At 43.5% G+C, this 25,536-nt stretch overlaps 1 protein-coding gene across 1 annotated transcript in view; it reads right to left on the bottom strand.

Moving 5' to 3' along the window:
* Positions 1–25,536, bottom strand: part of LOC117234949 (protein tincar) — a 33,191-nt gene extending 7,655 nt beyond the window's left edge. Inside the window, exons 1-6 of the mRNA XM_033496541.1 lie at positions 24,838–25,536; positions 3,917–4,037; positions 1,910–2,014; positions 1,468–1,744; positions 701–925; positions 428–559 (exon numbers count right to left, since the gene is read on the bottom strand). Coding sequence (XP_033352432.1) covers positions 428–559; positions 701–925; positions 1,468–1,738 — 628 coding nt within the window. The 5' untranslated portion in view covers positions 1,739–1,744; positions 1,910–2,014; positions 3,917–4,037; positions 24,838–25,536. The remainder of the gene's footprint in view (positions 1–427; positions 560–700; positions 926–1,467; positions 1,745–1,909; positions 2,015–3,916; positions 4,038–24,837) is intronic.

Raw genomic sequence — 25,536 nt, 5'->3', positions numbered from 1 at the left:
CGATTGAAATGTTTCAAATCGATGAAAACCAAGGCACACGCGAGTGATAGCTTTAAGCTGGAAAACGCACAGAAGTTAAACAATTACCGATGGGATCAGCCTAAACGAAGATACGCGTGAAGCTAGTGTAGCTTCGGATAGATTTTTAATTAGTTTCCCTTAGATTACTCGAACTGCAAGGTAGTGGAGCATATTCAACCAGGAAGAAACGAGTGTTCGAAAAAAATGGTACGAAAAGTATCATTGCCTTCTTCCACGTGAAACAGGAGAGACAACGCGTTATCATGGTTATCCTGAAATATCGTTCGAATCGTATAACTGTCCGCAAAAATTAATCACGTTGCTAATGAAAAGCGAAACTATTCAAAACACGCGTCACCGTAATTGCGGAACACGAAGAGAAACAGCGATAGGTGTCGGTCGTTACCTTTTGGCAGAAATCCAGCGTGTATCAATCTAGCCTCCATGAGCAGCGAGGGCAGCAGGAAGCACATGGCTGTGCAAAGGTGTACGAAAGCAGCCGTGGGACCTCCGTGTCGCCATAAATTATTCGCCAAACCTGCGAATCGACAGCACGGGAATTGTGTAGCTACAAATGGTTCTGCTTTCTACGCTTTATCGAGCGAAACATCTCAGCTTGAATGTTTGACGGAGGAGAGGACGTAAACCGGGATGAAAAATACATGGCACGTATACTCACTGTGGTCAGGATTGTTGGTAAGCAAGGATGAAGGCGGGTCGCGTGAACAGGCGCTCAAATGACGACCGAGCTTCACTCCATCGTTCGCCAGGTTGCCTAGCTTCAGGAAGGCCGCGCCAAGCAGAACCGGCAGTAGGACAACCCCGGCTCCGGCTAGCACCAGACACGCGTATAACTCCACCTTCGGCGGTGGAGCGTCCGCCGGCCAAGGTAACGATAAATATGCTGCAAATATAATCAACCAACCTGTCACGTCGAAGGTATACAGCGTCTCGCGAAAGTGTAGCAGAGTTAGAAAATTTAGAGATGGTACTCGTTTCTCTCGTTCGAAAATAAAATAAAGTTATTCGATCGTCCGAACAGTACGTGTCGTGATTAATTCCGATAATCAAAGTTCTACTATATTTGAACATTATGACGAGAAACTTTCGTGAATATGTTACTCGCGTTACAGCAAACTATTTGGAACTTAATCGATATTGTAACTGGACACGGCTGTCGTGATCGTATTGGTAAAGTTCGAAACGGAACAGAAATTTCGCGTTAAAATATACCAAAGCTTGGATCGTGTTTCATGCAGCGTAATAATTTAAAAAATCCGTCAACGCCAACTTGAAATTTTGCACGTGTACAAAAGATTTCCATAAGCGTTGAAATATTTTCGCGAATCACTGTACGTTATCGCACTACCGTACCGCGTTTCTTCCGTGAATTTCATGGAAAGCCAAGTTTCCTCTTTCAATCCGAAAAACGACGATTTCACTTACCGGCAAACCTTTTTGCGTATCTCAAGCCGATGTAAGCTTGAAAAGCGACCGCCAAAACGCCGTACCAGACGGACCACAAACTATTCACGTGACCTCGTATACAAGAGTTTCGTCTAGTAGACCTTCGTGGCTTTTTCGCTTTGTTGGTAGTCGTGATACCGCTGGAGTTTACGCTGGACACTATCGGGAGCGGTTTTAATGGCTTTTTGCACTTTGCTTGATTTACCTCGTTATTATTTTCGTAACCCATTAAGCTTCCCGTCATTGACATCTTGTTCTGAAAGAGAGACGTTTCGTTCGTTCGTCGTAGAACTCTCGAGGGCGGGATATCGCGCGTGAAAAATTGCACGCGTATAATTTCGCAATTTTTCGCTTTCAGATTCGGGAATCGAACTTTCCGGTGGGCGTGAAGTCGAACATCGATCCGGTTTGAAATATTTACCGAGTATTCTGCTATGTTTCTAGTGTAGGCGTCTTAATGATTCGAAGGAGTTAGTTTGGAACAATCGATGCGGAGCTGTGGCATTTTCGGAGGTGACAGCGCCGCCTGAAACGTAAACAGAAAATCGAATTATCGGATAGTCCAACAGCGTGAAATAAATCAAGCGAATTGTCGTCTTGTACGCGACTCGTCAGAACGCATCGCGTACGATAGAAAACGAGGACGCACGGACGCTGCAGTGATCGAACCGTGAAACTGACCGGACTTGTCTACTTGTGTTATACACCTAAGTATACTACGAGGCACACGCACAAAAGTTGTTGCCCGTCGACGTATATACAAAGCCTGTTGATTCGTTTGTACGTAGCATCGTGATCTTCCGTTCAAGCTACGCAAGTGGCAAAAGGATGTGTCCAAAGAATACCAATATGCCATTGCTCTGACGCGACTAAATTTTCATATTTGTTTCTTTCTCGATCGACGAGAATTCAACGAGAATTCGATAAGAATCGGAGAACGTTCGGAACGATTAAAAAGTCAGTTTAAGTAGATATCGGATACTTCTTGATGGAAGGTGGGTAGCAGAAGTACAAAGACCGAGACGAAGACTTAAACGCGCATTGCGCGTAAACGGTATCGTTTGAACGTAGAATAGACGAGAAAGGGGAAACCGACGCGTAGGGTGTGAGCATTGTTCGAAAAGTTGCGGAGAAAATTACGCATCGTGTCTATCCGCGAACAACTCGATGCTTCCCCAATCGTGAAACCGACAATGACGAAGCGCGGGAAGAAGAAAAATGATCGAGCGGCTTAATGCTTACCGACAATCGCGGTAGCGAGTCGTACAAAAGGGTCGAAACAGAGGAGGGCCAGCGTAGCGTGGTAATTCTAGTGCTCTTACGACCACATCTGCCTCTCTCTTTCCCTCTTTTCTCTCCCTATCGGCCTTTTTCTTGCACGCTCAGCTTCGTAAAGTCGTTTCTTTTCGTTTCTTTGACGAAAGAAGCCGTTTTTCCGAGATGATTACTTTGCAGAGAAATTCTTTTTTAGTCGGATATTGCTCCTGATCTTTTGCTTTGCCACGGTATTCAAAAGAAGGAAGCGATACCGTGGAGACGGACTCTGAAGGGGCTCGGTGTCGTAACAAAAAGAAACGAGCCTTTTCATTTTCCGTTTGATACGAGGTCGAAGGAGAAACAAAGACAGAAAGGGAGAATCTATTATCGTAGAAGCACGATCGTACCGTAATCTCGCTAGGGTTGACCCACTTGTCGCGAACGATATTCGAACAAGCTGGAATTGGAAATTTCGATGATCGATAGCGCGCTTCTTCCTACGATAAGATTCCTTTCTCCATTTCTCCCGCTGCGTTTTGTTATTCCAGTTGCTTCATCGTCGTTTCCTTCCTTCGAAATTTTTGTTTCTCCAATTCCGACAAATTGGCAGCTAACGTGTTTCCTCTAATTAAGTGAGAGAAGTTTCCCCTGAGGGAAAAACAGGTACGGAAGAACGGAACGTGGACCGATGGTCCGCCGGTGAAGTTGGACAAGACGAATGGTCGTGAGTGCAATGGAAAATCGAACGAACGTTCGGTCACGGTGTAGCGAGAATGAAAAACCGTGTAACTCGTAGATGGACTTTCCTCCAGGGAGAAGGACGAACAAAACGAATTCTGGCTGTTTGTCAAAATTTTCGCGACTACAGCTCTTCGGTACCATTTGGCGCGGCTACTGGCAGAAAGTGATTGTGTTTCTCGACGATCGTTTCCGAGCAAGAAACGACGACCGTTCGTGCACCGTGTAAAGAATTAATATACAGCACGAACGACCATCCTGAACGTACGATAAGTGTCGAGGGATGACCACGCTGAACATAGAGATTCGTCGATATAACGGGGAATTGGCTGTTCAAATATTTTTCCGATGTCGTATCTCGGCGTTGAAATACTTTCGCCAGATGCTGTGCATACGTAATTGGTTAAACTGTCAAAACGATCGATCTACTCACCGAACGGAGGAGAAGAACCGCCGTCGTCGCTGTCGCCGTCACCGTCGTCGTCGCCGTCGTGCTGCTCGTCGAGTCAAGCGACGAGTTAAGCGACGAGTTGCGCTTTGAACGCTATGCGGATCTGAAATGGAAACCAAAGGTTCTTTCAAGTTTCTATAAACGAACGTACGAACGGATTGCAGCCACGCTCGCGAATCGATTAGCCATTGTCGTTTTCACTGTTGAACAAAGCGATTCGTCGATCGATTATTCTGCCTCGCTGAATTTCGAGAGTATATGAATAGACGAATTTGATCCAATCTGTAGCTACCGTTATTCGAAAATAGTTATATTCGTCACGTTTCTTGTATCCAATTCTATCCATTATGATATTTTGCGAGGAACAAATTTCTGCTTATTGTTATTATTATTATTATTATTATTATTATTATTACTATTATTATTTACGTATGGATGGCACGTTTTGATAGAAAAGAAGAATACGATAATATAAAATGAACAAATAATTGCGATTGTCAATAACAACGGATCGTAAATGGGGCGAAAGTATCAGTGAGTTACACACTGCATTTCCAACATTTTTCTTAAGAACAGGAAACGATTCGCAACGGAAGTCTAATCGACGGGCAAATAAATTAGCAAGTGCGATTAATGCAACTGCTGGAAGCATAATTGCATCCGCATAGAGATGCGTAGAAAATTAAGAATCTCCCGAAAGGCCCACATGGAGCAACTTAACGAGCTCAAGAATCTCTGGATACTCGATCTAATGATTTACGATCTTGCATACGAATATGGTATTAGCTATTTAGGAAAATACGGAATCGCACAGACGTTCGCAGATATCGAAACAACGAACACTACCTGGATTGAGAATTTGCACGAGTCTTAAGTTTAAACTATCGCGCGGATTATATTGCTCGTTGGAGGAATTCGTTGGACAGTAAGGTAGTTGGCAGACACGACTCTCTCCGCTACATATTTTAGCAGCACCGTCAACAAGCAAAGGGTGGTTTCTCTTAATTAATTTGCATCGGTTAGCAATGTGAAGAGGTCGTTTATCTCGTGGCGAGCATGTTCTCGCGTGTTCCAACGTTACATCGTGCTGTAGCTCGTTATTTCCGTTTCCGGAACGTCTCCGACATTCCGAGACAGCTACTTACGTGGCTGTGTCGGCGAGGACAGCCGGAACACCCTATTAATCCTATATATTCCGCATATCGCCTGGCAACCGATTCGACCTCGTCCGTTCTGCCGCTCGTCTTGATTTCTGAACTCGTGACTCGTCTTGTTTTGCGATTCAAATTAGTCGAGTTTCTTTTCGTGGTCGGTCGACCAGTCGTAAACAATATCGAAGCGAAACTAAGGTTAACGATAGGCGAAGGACGAGATAGCGAAGAACGTGCGAGAAAGGTCCGTTCTCTGTGTTCGCAGGGCATTAGCCCGCGATTGCCGTTTCATGCTCCCGTCAATCAACTGCCTTTCGATCGGTCTCCGCTCTTCCTACCAATTCTACTCGGCCTATCCTCCGTCTGCCCGACCTGCCCTCAACGTCGGGGATACGAATGACTTCATTCATTTTTAATCAACGTGACGCCGTGCACGTTCTGTCAGAGATATCGGGAGACTGGCGATCGTTTGCCAGGATCGGACGAGTTTGGCCTCTAAGAGAAGCTGGTTTGAAGCTAACGCAAATCTCATCCTCGATTATATCTAGGCACGATTCGGAAAAAAATACTTCCTTTTCGCTGAAATTATCCCGCATGAACACGCGCGATGCGAAGACAAGGAGAGGAAAGTTCGTTACGAGGCAGCAAGGTATTGGGACGAACAGCGACAAGCACGCCGATCGTCCTTTACGGAATGCAATATCAGCCGAGAACGGGAGAGCCGGTCGTTGGATGAATCCTCGACCTGCATTCGGTCTCGTCGAGGACAATGCATCGAGGTCCCTTTTGTTTGTCGGTCAACACCGAAGGCATCGATGGCAGGAGGAGTAGCTGGCAGGCTGCCAATGGCCAGCTCACCACTGTTGCCTACAGCGTGCGCTTGCACCAGTCAGAGGCATCGACACCTCAATTATCGACGTCAACCGATCTCGCGTTTCAACATCCCCTGAACCGTTCGTATTTCTGCTTGTGTTTGCATTCGTTTTCTCTATTACCAGTTTGCGTTCTCGTCTTTGTTCGTGTTCACGATGCTCTTCTATAGTTCTCTTTCTGTCTGCCTCTCAAGGGAGAGAGAGAGAGAAAGCGATAAAATGAGAGGATTAGAAGAAACGCGCGACGAGTCGAAGATGGTAATATTTCAGCGAAAATCGTGTTGGATCTTTGCCAGGGAACATTTGCTCTCTGTAAAATTTCGCCCTATATTCAAATCACGATTTCTCTCGGTGGTTTTTCACGAAGACTAAAAAGAGACTCCGCTGACTTTCGCGAACGTAGATCTAGCGTCCAAATTAACCCATTCATATCGAACGAACGGTATTTCTTTCTCTTTTTTATCTCGTTATCTGCGCGAGCTTCGTAACGTACTCTTTCGAGTCATCGTCATCGAACACGAACGCGATCTTTCGACGACCTATACGTAGACAGAGGACACTTTTTGGAAAGTGGAAAGCACGAAATCGCGATCGACGATCGATTTTTTTTTTCACCTTCACGTTCGATTTAATCGCCAAACATATTCACCGCTGAAGGTACGAAACGAAGTGTAAAAAACAAAACTCGATACAGGTATTTCGCGTGCGTTTCACCCTGTCGTGCACGTCAGACCTTTCAAAAAGGTCAAGTACGAAATATACTACGATAGTTGGTAGTAACTTGGCTATTTACGTACGAAGGGTGATATCTCTGGTTACGCATCGTGTACACCGGCAATTTCCATATGCAGCTCCGTTTTTGCTTTCGTTTTATTTGAAACAGCACCGAAATAGCTGGATACGCATGGCACGATATAAACTATAGGCTATAGACGCTCGCGCGACCGTAAATTCCTGCCGAATTACGATGCTGGGCTGGATTCACGAGACGGCTGAGAAAAGCCGAGGTCGACGATGCATCGTAATCGTAATCGTCGACGCGTCTATTATCGTACGGAGCAGCCACGATCGTTATCGGAAATCTACGGTTCCTCTCTCGCCACTATTTCATCGATTTCATACAAAAAGCTCGGACGTTAAATGGAATAGTCCTAGGCTGGCTATAACGTTTTTTCCCCTATTGTTCTCCGTTACTCTTACGTAATTAGGCTGCAGATTTTTATACGTTTACGAGAAATTTAAATAAATAAGTAAATAGCCAGAAACTACGGAGCTATATAACGTGGAAAAACGTATTAGGTATGCAAAGTGTAGTATCCTTTGCGATATCTAATGAATAAAACAATTTCCTATCTAAGTTCAAGGCGTTTAATTATATTGGTAAAAATACGAATGTCCATAAATATTCGTAACGCGATAACGATATTTTGTTCTTTGTCGTAATTACTTTGAAAACAGATGACGGTAAAATATCGGCGAAATGAAATCCGATCTAAAAGCGAATTTCGAAAGATGTGTTCAGAAATAGAAGAAAGCGGCTGGCACCGTATGTTTTTCTTCGAAGAACGTCGATATTCCCACATTCTCTCTCCGGTGTCTTAAATTAAGCATGCACTTCGAATTTAACGCAGCGAAGCGAATAACAGGGAAACGGCGTCACGTTCGCTGACTCCATAGCCGACAACGACGTTGTTCGTCGTGGAGAACACGACGACAACGACAACGACAACGACAACGCGACGGCGCTTCCTCGAATACGAAATCCTTCCTGTAGACGAGTATGGAGTACGGAGTATGGAGTTGCAAGTTGGTCACGAGTTTACTTTACGCGGAAATTTCTAAAGCACGTTCGATTGCGGCACCGATCGATGCTCGGTCGCAACAAAGAAACAACGAACAGGACGAAGCGAGCGTGTTGCTGGCGCGATCCGCACGAACCTCAACCGGAAATCGATTTTCTATCGAAACGTCTACGTTTCAATGCTTCGTGCCTAGCGTAAATGTTGCCATCCTTGTCTCGCGGCTTCGAAAAACTTGATTTCCTGCGTGTCATTCGTTACTCTCTGTCGATATAGCCATAATACGCGTTCATCTACGCCCTCGTAACAACGCGTTTCATACGCAGCCGAGATGAATTTTCTTTGTACGCGCGTATCCATCGGCGATTGATTTTCCGAGATCAATCACAGCGAACGTTCGAGAGGCATACCGACGATAAATAGTACGAGAACCGAGCTAGAAAAAAGAAGGGAGACGTATTCGACGTTTTTCTAAATTTCCAGCTGTTTGATCCGACGAGGTATAGAACGATAAACGAATAACAACAGAGGAGGATCTGTGAACGAAAAGCGAGTGCGTTTTACAAGCAGAGCTATTTCTAGATCGGAAGGTTCAACGGAATCGATGTTGAAATTACGTTCGTGGTTTTGGTACGTACAACCCCATTCATAAGTACCTTAGAGACTAAAGAAGAGATACTTTTGAGAAATTCGTACAAAGTTATTATATCTTTTTCTCGGCGTTACTACGTCGTTTGAAACGATAAACCGTAAAGAAATTAATATATTCGATGCTACGATATGACGATATTACCGATCGTACGTGTAATTGAATTTCATTTTTGGTCAAACTTCTCAGACTCGGTATCAATCGGAATCGTCCATCGAATTCATATTTCTTCAATGAAATATAGACTGGAACATGGTGAAGCCGGCTTCTGTGACTATTTTACAGCTTTTCCAATTGGTTTCCGCCAACTTTTGTCGTACATTCTCGATCGTTATCTTACGGAATCCAAAACATCGATCGATCAACCTAAAAAAGCAAAGGTTCGTCGAAATCTGGGGCGACCGATCGTAGGTGGAGCGGCGTAATAATTTATGAACGGGAGTGTACGCACTCGACTTCCGGTGTACGCGCAACGAATGCTTGGAGGAGAGATTTTTAGCATCGGCTCTAGTTCCGAAGACGAAACGATAAACGGGCTAAAATCGTTGGGTGCAGGTGCTTCCGCAACGGTACGGGAAACGCAGCTGCCCGGAATGTTTCTTCGCGTCGCTTCTGCTCGGCTTTCCCCGGTAAATCGATAGAACGAGGTCGACCGGAGCTCGGAGGACCGCGATTCTTTTTCTCCTTGGCTCCACGCGAAACCGGATGAAATCGGAGACTTCGATTCGAGAAAACGAGTACCAACGAACATCGAAATTTTCTTTCTGAACTAACATACAAGACCGAGTAATAATTGCATCGCCCTCTTTCTCGAACCTAGCCTCACCCTGTTACATCCGAATGGGCGGAACGCTTTGTCATGACAAATCGAATCGACGCGATCCGGTTCGTCTCGATGACTCATCGCTCTCTTCCTTTGCCCCTCAAGACATTCCGAAAGAAGAAAGTTTCCCAGTTTTCCGCGGGGTTCCACCGATGACTCACCCTCGAGATTCACCCTCGATTCGACGTTTCAACCAACCGCCCCTACCACCACGGGACAAGCGAAATTGCCTTAGGATGCTGTTACAGCGAAAGCTTGTTGTACGAATTTTCAAGTTCGTCGACGTCGGTTTGACGTATACCGCAAGTACGTATCTTTAACTTGTTAACCAGAGAAAACGAATCAATTGATCGAGCAAATCACCGATCGCTGGATCATTACGATTCTTTCATCGTCTCTTTTCTTGGTTTCCCATCGAAATTACGATATCGAGAAAGCTTAAGCGACGTTATACTCTGTTTCTAGCCAGAAATAGTACGGATTGAAAAAAATCGAGTTAGTCGATCGTGAGATAAGAAGGAAATGTAATCGACAAAAATTGTTCCACGTTGTTCTTCGACTTTTAAAAGATTGTCTAGCACGAGCTTTTGATTTTTGAACGGAAATGACGATGATTAGCGACTAACGAGCAAAGTATCATCCATCCTTCGTCCCTTTTGTCGCTCTCCCTTCTGACAGTCACCGGCTCTCCTTCTCTCCCTCCAACGTTTTATTCCTTCTTGCCGCACACCTCCCATGGCATCCCATTCAATCAATATCCGATGCCGCACACACACTGCTAAACATTGGGATCTAAACCCCTCATTTTCATCGAGAATTTCGGCAAGGTCCATTCTCACGCGAGCATTGCGCGATTAACGATCGATCGTAACGATATATGCGTATAAGAAGGTGATACAGAGGTGTAACTAATGTACACATTTGTATTGCTCGAAGTACATTTTTCTTACATAAGATAAGGTAAAAATAATAACTGTTAGTTGGTTGATCTAAAAAACAAAAAAGAAAAATGCTGCTACTATAGTGATATCGATAAACACACGATATAAGTATAAACGATGCACGAATATTGCGTTAAGAGCGGATCTACTTTGCGAAATATAATCTAGAGCTTATCGAACGACTAAATAAACGTCCTAAGATCGACGAGATGCTTCGCGAGACTATTCGCGAACGTGCTAAGACAGCATAGGCTTACGGTTGTAGAATATCGACAACGGTTGCGGAGTACGATAGATATCCGACATAATGTAGTTTGGAGTAATATAGAGACGCAACAGAGACTGCAATGGTGACGAGAGCATCGATGTTATTCGATAACGAAAGTAGGTACGCAGTCGATGTCAGTCTTCCTGACAGTCTTGCTTAGCTTACGATCGACTGTGACGCGGCAATTATCGTGAATTTCGCCGTGGCTTGGTAGGGGGTTGCCAGTCAGAATAATTTGAAAGGTAAGCGATAGGGCAGCGCGTATACGTGCTCCGTTGCAGCAGGCGGAGCAGACGTATTCGACTCACGGAGTCATAAATTTGAAATTGGAGGAACTGGGAAATAGAATTTCGTACGAATATCGTTTAATCTCGCGGATGTTATGACTGGCCCGACAGATACATGCCAGACCTTTTTATAAATATTTTCGAACGGAACAGCTCTCCGGCGAACAACTGCAACAAAGTTGGCGCGAATATCAACATCCCTGACTGGTATTTTTACGATATCCGTTTGCCATATCTGTTCGACAGAATGTAATACACGTTCGTTGTTACGATTGCCTCGCGTAATTCCGATCGATCGAGTAGCCACGACAAACAAGGTTCGTCGCTCTTCGACGGATTAGATCGGACATCCAACCTGATCGTGACTTCCTTTGTGGATTAATATGCCCCGGGAATATTAATGGCTTTACGAACGTAATTAGTTTTGTGGCGAAGGGATCGGATTCGATCGGCTTCATCCATTCGTCGAGCCGTTTCCGCAAAAGACGGTCGCCTACCGAAAGGGGAGAATTATCGAAACGCCATGGAAATGCGAGGGTTACGAGAATTAGCATCGCCTATCGAGAGTGCGAATAGCTATTTAAACGTTTGAACAAGCGATGCTTGCGATATATCGAGTGCTCTCTGGCGTTTTTCTTATCGCCTCTTTCGGTCGACCGAAACCGAGAAAAATTAAACCTCGACGGTTCGAGGGACGTGCGACATTTTATCGCCAGTGACTCGTAAATTAAATTCAATGGGTTAAATTCAAAAGCTGTCCGTACTACGGCTACAGAAAGTATTGGCACAATGGAGTTCTCTCCATTTTCTTTTTCTACGCGCACGAAACATCACGTCATCGTTATCGTTATCGTTATCCTTATCCTTATCGTTATCGTGAGTCACATTAAAATACTACCTTTGAACTACCACAAAATAATCATGAAAGCCAGAAGATGAAGGAAACTGTACTTGTCGTATTTTTCCTCTGCGATTCTCCTATGCTAAAAGTAAAAGGAATCGAACGAAATGAAACGTCGAGTTCAATTAGGAGGATTAACGAGCGACGTGATGCGAGGGCACGCACGTTTTCTCGCCTTGACCGTGTCTGTGATTAAACGAGAGCACGTGCATAAGTACGAATGTATAGAATTCGAAGCAGCGCGAAACACTCGTTGCTTCGTTCCCGTATAACTTGGTTTCCGGGCGTGTTCAACAGCTCCCAAATACGATTAGCGCAGGCTTTACGAAACTTGACGCGCCTGTGAATCCCGTCAGGGGGATGTTATATTTGGTTACGGCGCGTTGCTTTCGTGTCCATCGAATTCGACTAAAGAAAACAAAGTTTGCGTACCGCGCGGCTCTAATTTTCACCATCTGTTTCCTTTGTCTTCCACCCTTTGGTCGAAGCTTTCTCCATGAACCGTTATCTTACGATGTTTTATCACGTCACCCGCCATACCCTACCCTATTCGCTATTTTCTTATCGTTTCCTTCTTCCCTGTAGTATACTTCCGTATAACGATAGAATGGGACGTAACGGATATAGATAAAAAAACACAAAACTACACGAACCAACCTAAGCATCGGCAAATGAAGGAACAAAACCGAGCGAACGTTTTCGACCGCGCGTTTATATACAAAGTATCTTGAATTTTATCCCGTGTAATTGAATAGTTTCTCCAGCTACGAAAAACGCGTTTCTTTTTACTTTTTCTTTCGCTCGGCCCCTTCTCTTCGTGGTTTTCAAGCGATCGTCCCTTTCTCGCGTTCATAGTAATCTCGGATAAAATCCCAAGTGATTGCCTTCCGTTTTCTACAGTCCGACCAAACAAGAAAAGCTGCATATAAGCTCTGCCTTTCCTATATGTACGTGTGTGTCGCTGGAACTGAAAAGTCGTAGGAAATATTGGTGTCGACCGAAAGGAAAACCACGGAGGAACGAAGGGAACGGACACTAGTAGTTTGTAATCCGGATAGAATGATAAACCAAACAGATCGTGATACGGAAAAGAAGAAAATATTAGACGATCAATGTTTCCGGTCGTATCTACAAATTTGTATTCGGAGTGCGGTAATTTTCGCGATTTTGCTTTATCGTTATCCGATGCAACGATCGGCTCGTTATGGTTCACATCGTTAAGAAAAGGTTTAAAATAAAAAGATGGTAGTACGGCAAAGGTGAAAGGAAATAGGATATTATTCTTATCGCCCCTTATAATTGCAAGCTAAGGGATAAACAACAGCTGCAAGATATAACCGGGGTCTCGACGTATATCGTATATCGTGAATCTACGAGACGCAGCAATCGTTGCTGTCGTTATAGAGATACGCAGGAAGAAGTATCTCGACATATCGTTTCGTTAAATCGTACGAAAGAAAGGAGAGAAAATTAGAATATCGAAAACTCTTTACCGCGAATGTCGCGTTACTTTTTAGTAATCCGTCAAAAAATTTCCTTTGAACGCGATTCACGCGATTAAAGAAGTTTCGGCGAACGAAAAAATCGATGCGGCGGTCGGTCGCGTTTTCAATTTTCACGTTACGGGGCAAACGATTTTTAACACACTACCATTATCGTTGGCTTTGACGTGGCTGTTAAACGCGCAAAGAGAGTATATTTCGCGAAATTTTAATGTTCCCATAAAAGATCGTCCGTGCTGTTTTATACGACACATATATACACACAGGCGGTAAATTAATTCGCGAAATAAAATACGCAGAGGCTGGAAATCGAACCGGCACGGCCGCTAGCCGAAGGGAAATTTGATTGATAGGAACTGAAGCGACCATCGGAAAAGCACTTTAGATAATTGGATACTGTTAAATCTCATTAGGTAAACCGAACAAGTACATAGTTACTTGTGTACATGGCGACAGCTTGATACCGTGCACATAGGTTCGGTAAATTCCGACGCGATATTATCGTATAGAGAAACAAAGACGTCGATGGTTAATTTCTGATACTAAAAAGCCACTGGGTCGACCGTATCTCCGCAGAAGCACCAACGATCGCGATGGTCTTTGTACCTTCTATAAAAGCATTATTTTCGTTAAATAACAGTCATTGATGTTATACGATAGAGGAACGCTTGGATGAATGTGTAATAGAAATATATTTAAATAAGTATAAGTACTGGCAGCGTTACATTGCAACAGAGCTCCGAAACCATGGGTCTATGGGTTATTTATATAATTACGAAAACTGGCCTGTCTATAGCCCGTTGTACCATCTGTGCAAGGCATGTTCCTAAAAAGGCTATGAGGCTGAGAGGCCCTTCAAATTGATTTAGCGCCAAACAATACTTAATGGCTTCGAGGACTGAGAAAACTGAACACTAGAGCAGATATCGAGTTTTCCTAAAAGTGAGAAATCATTTCAACAATATTTATTTAACAGATTAGAGATGCATTATATTACAGGAATATTCGCTGACATAAGAAAACAAATATTATATCAGTACGATGTCCAAACCTCAAACTAGAGATTGTTCGTTATTATTTACATAATTATTTATGTATTTACTTGGTATAACAAACGCGTCAAGTCCCTTTCCAACTCCAACCGAGGAAGATCATTTCGCGTTATGCCAATATGTTACAAGTACTTTATTTTGCTTTTATTGCTATAAAATACGGTAACTTGGCGGTGAAACTTGGTGCAGTTTTATTTTAATAAAAATAACCGTACGCTATAGCGAATGATTCTATCCGAAAATATAACTTTGATACAAAGAATTCGGTAAATCGAAATATATCGTCGTCGAAGCAACACGATAAAGCGATGGTTTGAAAAAATTTCGTTCGGGGACAGCCGGTCAACGGTCGATACCTTTAACCGGATGTTTCGAGCGAGCATTGCAGGGTTAAACGATAGTAACGAGTCACTTGGTACAGGAGTGGGTGTTGTGTCACGCTCGTAGGGTGATATTAAATACGGGAGTATCGAGTTGCGAACAAGTCGAGCGTGAACGGCGCAAGTAAATGGATCCATGTACGATGTGTACTCGTGAAAATCGGCAGTGCTTACGGCGGCTGTTACGCCAACCAAAGACAAACTCGTGATCGAAGTTACACTTTGTCGAACCGACATTGTAATTTCTAATCGCACGGACCTAGCTACTTTCGTTTTAAAAGCTCGTAGATTCGTGGAAATTTCGTCTTGTTCTTTACATTTAGTTTTCCATTTAATCTCGATTCAAGGCTATTGACTTTTTCTAGCTGCATACAAATCTAACTTTGATCTAATTTGTAACGCGCTCTTAAAAAAAAAAAAAAAAAAAAAATACGAATGCAGTCATTGCTTAACCTGATAATTACGAATTAATTTGGATTCGGTATATCGTTGCTAGACGGCGGATTTTTATGCATTTATAGGAAATTTGAGAGTTAAAAATTTTACAAAATGCACATAATATGGAAAAATATATGAAATATCCGTAGAGTGCTTTCTATAATATTCGGCAGCTGAAACGATTTTTTACCGTGGTTCTACTTTCTAACTGTGTTCTCCAAAATGTGACAAAATTTCCGCTGTTTAATTCTCACGAACCAGGAATTCTTAAGTTAACCGGGAAAGAGTTGAAAGACATGAAATTTTAAATGGAAATTACAAGGTTTCGTTGAGAAATCGAGTTTCAGGAAACGGAGTCGAGAAAACGAAAGGAAAATTAATTCGTTCGATCGAACGGATGATAAATACTCTGGCCCCTTGACCCATATTCTTGACACCACTGTCAAGTTCCTATACCGATTGTATTACAGTGTCGGAGCTGATTGCACCATCGCACGCGTAGTAGCGGTGCCTTCTACGGTATACTCAAGCGTCTACGTTTTCAATTTCACGCGATTAGAAAATCATTGCAACCCCTCGTTACTAATTACATTAAGATAGAATAATTAACATCGCGTGTAACGTTACATGAAGGGGTTGCGCCACCCTTATAATAGTTTCTGGTATTTCTTAATTTTCTAATCGCAGAACAGAACAGAATCTAATCGTGTAGAACAGCGTGTCGAAATGGTTTGTCAACGTTCAAGTTGCCGACGAAATTCAGGGACAAAATACGCCAGATATTTTATGAAATTTTAGGCGTGTACGAGAAAAAAAAAGAAATTAAGAAATCGACGGTCATAAAAAATATAGTTTACGGCTGTATACGCAAGTTACGAATTTATATACAGGGAAAGTAAAGTTTCGTGGCGACCGAAGGACTTTCTCGAACCGTGGAAAAACGATAATTCGTGTCAGCGATCGTCGTGTCGCTTATGTATATCGTCGGCTATTCTCTCTAATCTTTAAACAGCGTAGAGACTTTTTGCTACGTATATCGACCGGTTAGAAATAACTTTACAGGTCAATACGCAGCTTTTCGCGTTATCCGTTAATCGTTAAGCGACTCGTAGTTCGACGAAGGTTCGACAGTACGCCGTGAATCGTACGGATGTATAAACGCGTTGTTCTTTTTGTCCCCGTCTCATTCCCAGTCCCCGGGAATATTTTTGGAATAATTAGCCAACGTAAAGCGGAATATTCTACTTCAGGACCGAGCACCTTCGTCAAAAGAACGAGAAAATAATGAACGAAGGAAAGAAGAATTGCCAGGGACGAGGAACTGCTTAGACAAAAAGGTACACAGACTGGAAGGGAGGCAGACCGACGAACAGGTCGTCGAGCTACCAAGAGAGCAAAACCAGCGTGGCATTCTGATGCACAATAAGTGTTGGGTTACGATAAACTGGTCAGAAACAATGGAGGTTGTCGGAGCAATGTGCTCCAAACTGTGCAGCCAAGCTTCGACTATCGTGTTACTAGCGTATATACCAGGCGAGTCGCGACGATCACACGGCAAGAAGGTTGCCAAAGGATCGACAACGAGAGCCGTGGCCTGCTCGGTTGCTTGGCGGCAACTATATTGCTTGCTGCGCGATATTACCTAGTCCAATTTTTCACGTATCGTCCCTGAAGATAACCCGCATAACAAGATGCATCGTAAACGATTATACGAGCGAGAGTATGAGGGAAAGGCATCGACGGATGAAACAGATGTTCGACCGTATTCGCGGAATAACGCGTCAACGAGAGTTGTAAGGTCTCGTCTAGATACGATAATCGACGCCACGAATCAGTCGATCGCCTATTTCGGTTAAGATAATAGAGATGGTTCGAATGATTTTAACTCTGAGTTAACAATTACGTTTCTTTTCTATAGAACTTTATTGAATAACACAAGTTTATAACCACCGTTTACGCGACTGATCGTTGACTGATGAGAGTTTGTAATTCCAGTGTCGAGGTGTTCTCGTATTATTACGGAGGCAAGCTCGGTGTGGCTGTGTCCCTTTGAACTAACAACGCGGATTCGTCGTTCACACTTTTCGTTAGGAAAAGTGAGGGTAACGATCCGCGATGCCAATTGATTATAGCCCACGTTAATAAATGAAGATAGGTTTTCCCATTAAGTAACTACCTACTTTCTCCGTAATTTGTAAGAACGTACAATAGATCTAAGGACTGCTCAAGGACCATCCATAAACCGACAAAACTTACAGAAACGATAAACTAAAAGTTTAAGTTTATGGTGAATCCTTGAAGTTATCGAGGGTACGCGGTGAGGGCACGCACACATCTGGCCCCTAATGTCACAGTGGCCATGTGAATTGACGTTACAACGTCGAGGAGGAAAACTAGCTATGGATGTATCTAAAGCACGAGACAAGCGGATTCGTCGATTAAAATTTTCGGTAGAGAAGCGAAAGCAATAGGTGCTGGCCGGCCCCTGCCGAAGGTCGCTCACGGGTGAAATCGACCTTCGAACCTTGTACCTGGGAAAAGCCGCTTATCTCGTGTTTTATCGTAACGAGCAATAAACCCTAAGCAGTGTCTCGATTCGAAGGACGCATCGTAGAAAATTAGGGTGTCGACAGTTAGCTGACAAACAATCAAGATAAAGTAAATCTTAAGACGCCGATAGATTTTGTCGCTGTAAAAAGGATTTTATACGTGGCGATAACGATTCCTTGGGATCGTTGCGGATCCGAGCAAATATGTTTGAACAGCTGTTAGCCATCTCGATCGAAGGATGGATTAGAATATGTGGTCGGGCGACGGGACGTAACGACAGGCAACGGAAAAGTCTTAGGTTTCAAAGACATAATGAGAGCTTGGCAGGAATATTATCCTGCTCGTATTTGTAGTAGAAGAATTAGGTTTTCGAGAAGTTCTATAAAGCTTGGCCGTCTGTAAAATTGGGAAACTGGCCGTAAATGGAGGCTCGCATTAGTCTTTCTCTACCCAAAGCACGATCCCTTTTCTTTCACTTTCTCTGTTTTACCGTTAACTTCCTTCCTTCTCTCTCTTTCTAGCCCCACTCCTCTTTAACTACTTTTCTCTTGCCTTGCTTTGTTGCTGCTCCGTTCTCCGTGTTAACTTGATACCCAGTAGACGCAAAGACAATAGGGAACACGTTGCGGTTTATAATGGATCAAGCGCGACAAACGTTATAAATCAATGTTAAAGCAGGAGATGTGAATCGCGGGAGGTGAAACGAGAAATAAATAATTTCAAGAGACATGCGAATTGCGAAGGAACAGATGTTCCGTCATTTGTCTTCAGCTTTGTTTCGATGTTTCCTTTCTTACGAGAAACTGCTCGAGTGTAATAAAAATCGCTCAACCCGTAGAAACATATACGATAATAAAATAAGGCAGATATCGTACATTTTGAAGAAAACCATCGATTGTGTTTATATCCACGAACGAAACGAAACAAAACAAAAGCCAAGTTTTCAGCGAAGTAATAACAAACGGACGATTAAAATAAGCGAAACCTTTCGATTTGTCAAGAAATAACTGCTGCATTATTTATTTATGCGCGCGAAAGAAACAGAAGACGAAGTTTCGAACGAAATGCGATACGTACGTATAAAATAAATGGTCATGAAATATTCGAGCGATATAGAAATAGATTGGACTTCCATCCGCGATATAAATATAGCATATATGGATAAATGTCGATATACATATTGCACGTATACCCGGAACGTCGATTTGCCGGTGGCGTTTGCGTTCTCGTTCGAGAGCAGAACAAAAGAGCTGTCGTGCACGAGCACTTTGACGTTTGCTGGAACAGGGTAGCAACGTGTAAAGCAAAGAAGAATTACGAAAGCTTGGGACGAACGTGATATGATGAAACGTACAATGCCAGGTGGTAGCGAAAAATCGTAATCGAGTGTCTGATGGCCGCTTTGACGCAATAAAACGGCGATGAATCGGTAAACAAGTTTCGCGTAAGCCACCTTCTTCCACTTTAACTTCGTAACGAGTTATATACAGTTGCGTACAGTTATTGCAACACGTTGTATATAGCCTAGCCGAGAAATAAAATATCGTTACGAGTATTTAGCAATTACAATATGTATGAAACGCAGAAAAAGGACTAGGCAGCAAAATAAAAAACACACATCGTTGTGATACGAATTATGTTCATAAAAATATGAATTTGCATAAATATCCAAAGTCATCGAAACTTAATAGTACGAGCGAAGACAGCGTGGCGTAAAATTAATGATAAAAAAGGAGTAGTCGAACAGTTAAAGGAGTAGTTAAAGCGAAGTTAAAACAGTTGTTCGAATCACGGCCACAACTGTACACAAGACTCAAGACTAAGACTAGTCTCGTGGTCGGATGCTTGCAGTTTTTATATGTCGCTTTTGTAGGTGTTGAAGGACAAGGGAAGGATCCTGATTGCCCTACGTAATGGAGAAAGCGTAATGTTGGGCCATGTGCAAAGGTCAAGTTGAAACCCAGCGGTCAGGTAGTATGGAATGGCGTGAATTTGGGTATGGTCGTTGTCACAACAGAGTCCATCTCCTAACGATACTACGATCTAATAAATCGTCTCTTAAATCCGTTTAATCGATTATGCCGTCGATCGTCGATTATAACATTTATTTGGGGAATTTTGGTTAGCTGTGGAAAGGGGAACGCGAGGCATTTTATATCGCGATACGTGGCATCGAACGTCGTTCTTCCTACGGCGACTGCAAAAAGGGGTAACAAAGCTCAGAAACGCGTAGAAGAAATCCGGATCGGAGAGGTAAAGCACAAAGAAGAGTGGAAAGGATCGCATACCTGTGGAACAGGTGTTCCATCGAAGACCGGCTTTTCGTTCTCTTTCCCTTCGCGCGTACACATCCACGCCTCCACCACTACAACCTTCGCCAACTACTATACTCGGTTCGAACGTTTGCCTACAAATACACACATACGTGTATAGAACATTCGTATAGAGATTTTCTCGAGGACCGTAGACGACGATGGTAGAACGTTACGACAATCACCTTTGTGCGCTGCTATTGTACCCAGCACTTGCAGCAATAGGCGTAACGATAAATCTGACACGATCGCCGAACAGAACTAAACGACCTCGATCGTTGTAACAATAATCGAAAGCGGTCGCGTGACGAATTCTTTGATCGAACTGTTGACCAATAGTATACGATAGGATACTACGATGGCTCACGGAAGTGTGTTAAGGATCGTCATAGACAACTTTTACGTTCGTACTCTACGCCTTGTACGAAACGTTATCGTATCGACGTTAGTCATGACGTTAGTCATGACGAGACTCGGTCGTCACGATTATATTGGCCAAATTCGAAAGCAATTCGAAAATGTATACGTATAAAATATATATTTGACGAAATATTAATATACACGTCACGAATAGTCGTAACTTTGAAAATGTTTCATACGACACACATAATATATTCGTAAAAGGTGTCTACAAATGATCGAATATTTTGATGAACCTGTGCGTACGGAACACGATATACGGAAGCACGATAGTCCCAGCGTGCAATTAGCGACATGCGATCGGAAAGAAAGAGTTCGATTAGCGCGAACGTACGAGCGCACTTGGCTCGGTGCCCGCGAAAATTTACCGTGTTTTAATCGCGCTGCTTCCATTGTGTCCAGCTTGATTTTGTTTTCATGGCGGGGCGTTCTCTTCGATTCGGAGTAATTAATTGCCGCGCGATTGAAATAAAATTGATTTTCAGTTGAAACTTTCGAACGAACGAAAGATCTGGAATATTTGTTTCGAACAATTTGTTTGAAAGCATCGTTAAACGATAGTTTGAAACTTCAAAGTGGCGTATGGAGGCTGTTGCGACGTTCGGTGGTACGTGGCGATAATTCGATGAAACAGCGCTGGAACGAGCGCTCGCGTTTTTCTATAAAAGCCTATCCCGAAATTGCCACCGACACCGAGTCGTAGAGCGATAAATTTATCCGGGATGGTCTCCTTCCCGTGTGGACGAAACGACAAAAATAACCCCGTAGCCTGCTCTTTGCGCTCCAACGAATGCATAACTACGGAAGGATGCACTCGTTTCTCGAAGAACGCGTTTTGTTATCCGTTCGATCGTTTAACCACGAATCGATTTCCTTCCTTCTTCTTCAACTACTTATTACTCGTCGTCTCTACGAATGCCTCGAAATACTCGTGTTGCAGCGATTTAAAGCCGCGAGCAAATCTATCGGTAAAGAATTAATTATTTTCTTTCCGATACTCGATCGTCTTGGACACGCGGTAAAAGGCGTATAGTAATTCGTAAAAACTGGACCTGTAGGAAATCGATCGTCGAATAGTTATTCCTTCGTCAATTTTCTAACGACCTAGGCGTGCAGTAAAGAATTTATGGCAGTCTATGAAAGCTGCGGCGTTACGCGTTACTCGATATTACGCTCATAAATTACGAAGACAAGAAAAATATCGCTGTATGAGAGTAATCGTACTGCCCAGATCGTATAAGTGCCAGGATAGCCTGTTGCGTGCACAAAATATGTACGTCTCGGCGGTGCTCCTTCCAAAGAAAGTTTCATATTAAGCAAACCTCCGTATAATTATTTCAACCCTTTCGCAGTGCAACACAGGGGAGACTCGGGCAAGCCGTCAAATATAGCTCTATAAATTTCCCGTTTGTAACATCGTCCTACATAATGTATACCTGTTCGTGTTTAATATATACTTATTAGCTTTTCTTATACGAAGATGAAATATTTTTTAAATTGCATACATTTTTAATCAAATACACTTTGTATTTAAAAAGTGGCGGAAAAAGTTTCGACGAGATAAAGGGACGACTATCCTTCGAATCGTTCGTCTCGGATTCTTCGTCGAAGGGTTACCATGCCACGATACACGCTCCGCCGGAAGCATAGTCGTGAACGATTTTTAGATTGATCGGAAACCGGAAGCCGGTATACACATATACACACAAGGTTGCTTTGAAGCTCGAAACGTTTACAAAGCCCGTAACGCGATCACGTAGAACGAAGAAAAAGGATTTCGAGGTCGTTACATATACATACGAGTATATACGCTGAAAATTAGTTATCACGAAAATTAGTCACGATACGGTCGTCCATTTGAAGCATTTCAAAATCCAATTTCGTTTCTCATCGCGTAGAGGCCAGTCGAGCTTAGCACCGACCGCGAAATAAATCGCTTTCGATAACTTTCTTCTACAAAAGATTCGTCCTTGCGCGCTCTTTCGAACGAGAATACGCTGAATAAAACTGTTCGCTATAATAAATGGTGATATTGTCCGCGAAGAAAAGTTTAACTCCGGCAGTGCAGACGGCATACGCGATGAAAGGTGCGTGAAAAAAGAGCCGATGAAAAGGCTATTATATTCGATTTCGAGGGAGCCGATCGGTCCTTTTCCATCGCCGCTACGCTAGAACCTCGTAATGAGATTAATTATCAATAACGAGCCTCCTTCACCGAACGATCTATTATACCGGAGTTATAGCGGAGTCGATATCGTTAAACTGCCTCGTCCGCGATATTAGTCGATGGTTTGACTCGCTGGCTTTCGTTGACATACTTACATGTATTATATATATTTAAGCAATCTTGCATCTTCGTGAACAGAAGTAAAACGATGGTACTAAACGCGTCAAATATTCGAACGAATATTATACTCATTCCGGGTATCTTTACACCTTTAAATATCCGAAAGTAATGGAATATTCGCGACGGAAAATTTTTACGAATACGTTACGCGCTTTCGACGGAAACTTTCGAAATCTCGCTGTCTCTGTGATATTGTTCCTCGTTACGTTCATCTCTCCAGCTGGATTTCTTAAAAAGGAGGCAAGAGAGTACTCCACTGTCATCGAGGCTAAAGCTCGATCATTTTGCAAGGCAAGAAAGCGGTAAAGTAGTCGGAGGTAAGAACAGGGCAGAACAGGGAATGTGAAAGACAGGGAGTAGCTTTTGATAAGTAACGACGTAACCTCTCGACGATCCTCTTCCGCGAGTTGCTTTAATATACACGACTTGTATAGCTGTATGCTCGGAGATAGGGAAAGAGTGGTAAACATTACCTCGAAGAGGGAAACCGGTATCGTTCTTTCTACCATCGTCTAACCCGCGTTCAACCTCGTAGACGACCTAATCCCTGATCTCGAACCAGAGTTTTACAAGAAGCGGAGTACGATCGGCGTAGCTTTTAAGAGGATCGATCTTAACTCGATCGTCTGATCGTTTGATCGTATCGTGCCGTGTCTGGGCCGCATTCCGAGCGGTTCTCCGAGAGAAACGTAGAAATACCGTTAAATGTAGACGATTTTCGGTAAATCGGCTACTGAGCGTAAACGACAACGCTTCCGTGAACCGGTAACGTCTGTATGTCGCACGTGGCACGTGCCAGCAACGATTATTACGCAACGTGGGAACGATGAATGAACCGAGAACTTTACGGTACGTTGACTTTCACGGGAACGACCGACGTCGATTATCAATCTTCGATGCGCGCTCGTTCCGTCGTTCATTAACGTCCAAAGTCGATCGAACGAACGTACCGTTCGATGGGAATAAATCGATCGTAAGATCGCGCGTGCGAAAGAGCGATCGAAACGACGCGTGCTGTCTTTTTCGTTGACGAGTGCAATTAGAAGAATTCACAGGCTAAACGAAAGAGAAGAAGAGAAGGAGAGAAAGGAGCACCGAGTATCAGGATCGGATACCACGGCAGACTCTTAGAAGATAAATCGATCGAAACTTCACTTCGTCCACGAAATACGCGAATTTATGAAAACAGAGTTTCTTTTCTGAGATATCACGCTATATTCGATTATATTCGAGAAGCTCGACTATATCGATACGATATTTTAACGTCCTCGATACTTTGAAATTACAACGAGCGACATTTTGGAAATATCGGAGAGGACGTAAACACGCGTATTTAGCTCCAATACGAAAGAATGGGTCGCATGGTCCATTTACGTAACGTGGAATATTAGTAAACCAAGTACGGAACACGTAACTCCGACAGTAAGCCAGTTTACACGAGGAGAACTTACGACGTAACCTAATCCGATTCAAGCTGCAAGTACTGCGTGCAAAATGAAATCGTTGACGCGGAGGTGAGCATGAATTAATCATTGGGCGTACGCACGCTCGTAGGGACGGAAAGAATAAAAGTAGAGCGACGGAAAAGAAGTTGGAAACGTTCCATTAAATCTGTTAAACCCCCTTGACAGTGATAATCGTAGGTGAACGCGCGATAGTCACACTTGTATCGCATCGTTGGTATTGCAGAAACGAAACGAGCCTCGTTCCTGCACGCAACGTTCCTCCGCTCACCGCGTACGCTTGTTTCAGCGCAACCACCTTCTCTCCACCATCCTTCGATCCCGAATTCTCTCGTCTCTGCACCCCCTTTCAGCTACTCCCTTTTCCCCGGAACAATCTAATCTCCAGCTATCGATCTTAATTACACCCCGACTACTTCTCAACTACCGCTCAACAGTCACGTTTCTGGCATTTCGTTTCGTTAAGAAAAAAAAAACTAACGAGGTTCCATCGGAACGTCCACCGATCTCGTCTGTTTTCACGCGAATCCACGTCGATTTTCGATACTCGATCTTCGAAAGATTCGATTTGACCCACATTTTCTATATATCGTTTTGTTCGATCGTAGACAAGACGAAACTGATAATTTTCACATATATCTGGTCGTTCCGATATCTCGTTGTTTCGTATATTGTATTTCGTGTTTCTACGTATAGTAAAGTATGCCGCAACGATCGATAAATGAAACACAATGAAACGCACACTGACCTTTCTGCTCCAATCCTGGTTCGACGTTGGCGACTTCCAGCGAGCGTAGATGCCTTTCGAAAAGTCAAATTCACCGGACACTGTAAACTACTGACACTCGCGGTTCTTCTGTCCGACCGATCTTTACATTCTTACCGGTGCTATTGGTCTACTCGTTCAAAATAGCCGCAATGCGTTCGGGTCCAAGTAAAAGCGAGTACCAAAAACGTATAGAACGAAAGACAGTGTCGCTAATATATAGCGTCACTCGAATTCTCACTCTTATGATCATCGCAGATGTTTCGTGAGCGAAACTTAGAATCCTACGAACTCGACACGCGGTACGTCTTACGTCCAACCGAATGGACGAACGACGGAGAAATCTCGATTGATCGCTCAAAATTCGATACCAATGTCACTGCACGTGTGATTCGTCCGCACTGTGTCGATCGTCGATACTCCGGCTCGATTCACCTTCCAATCCCGGAAGTTTTCTCGATTCCCCGTAGTACGTACGTATTTCGGCGATTAAGATTCGAGAACGGCAAGAAGAACCGATCGGGTTCGAAGCACTCGCGTAACTAGGAAGCTATCGGTCCGAGTCTGGCAGCCGTGTGACTCGCAACGCGGTCGCAAGTGGAGAAACGAGCAAAGAATCGAGCGAAAAATCGAAAGGATCCGACGCGGTACACGTCCACGCTTGCTCTGACCAGCCCGGCG

Source organism: Bombus vosnesenskii, unplaced genomic scaffold (assembly GCF_011952255.1).
Source record: "Bombus vosnesenskii isolate JDL3184/JDL3185 unplaced genomic scaffold, Bvos_JDL3184-5_v1.1 scf7180000013311, whole genome shotgun sequence".
Taxonomy (NCBI): Eukaryota; Metazoa; Arthropoda; class Insecta; order Hymenoptera; family Apidae; genus Bombus; species Bombus vosnesenskii.
The sequence above is the reverse complement of the archived record's forward strand: the minus strand, read 5'-3'. Positions and strand labels throughout refer to the sequence as shown.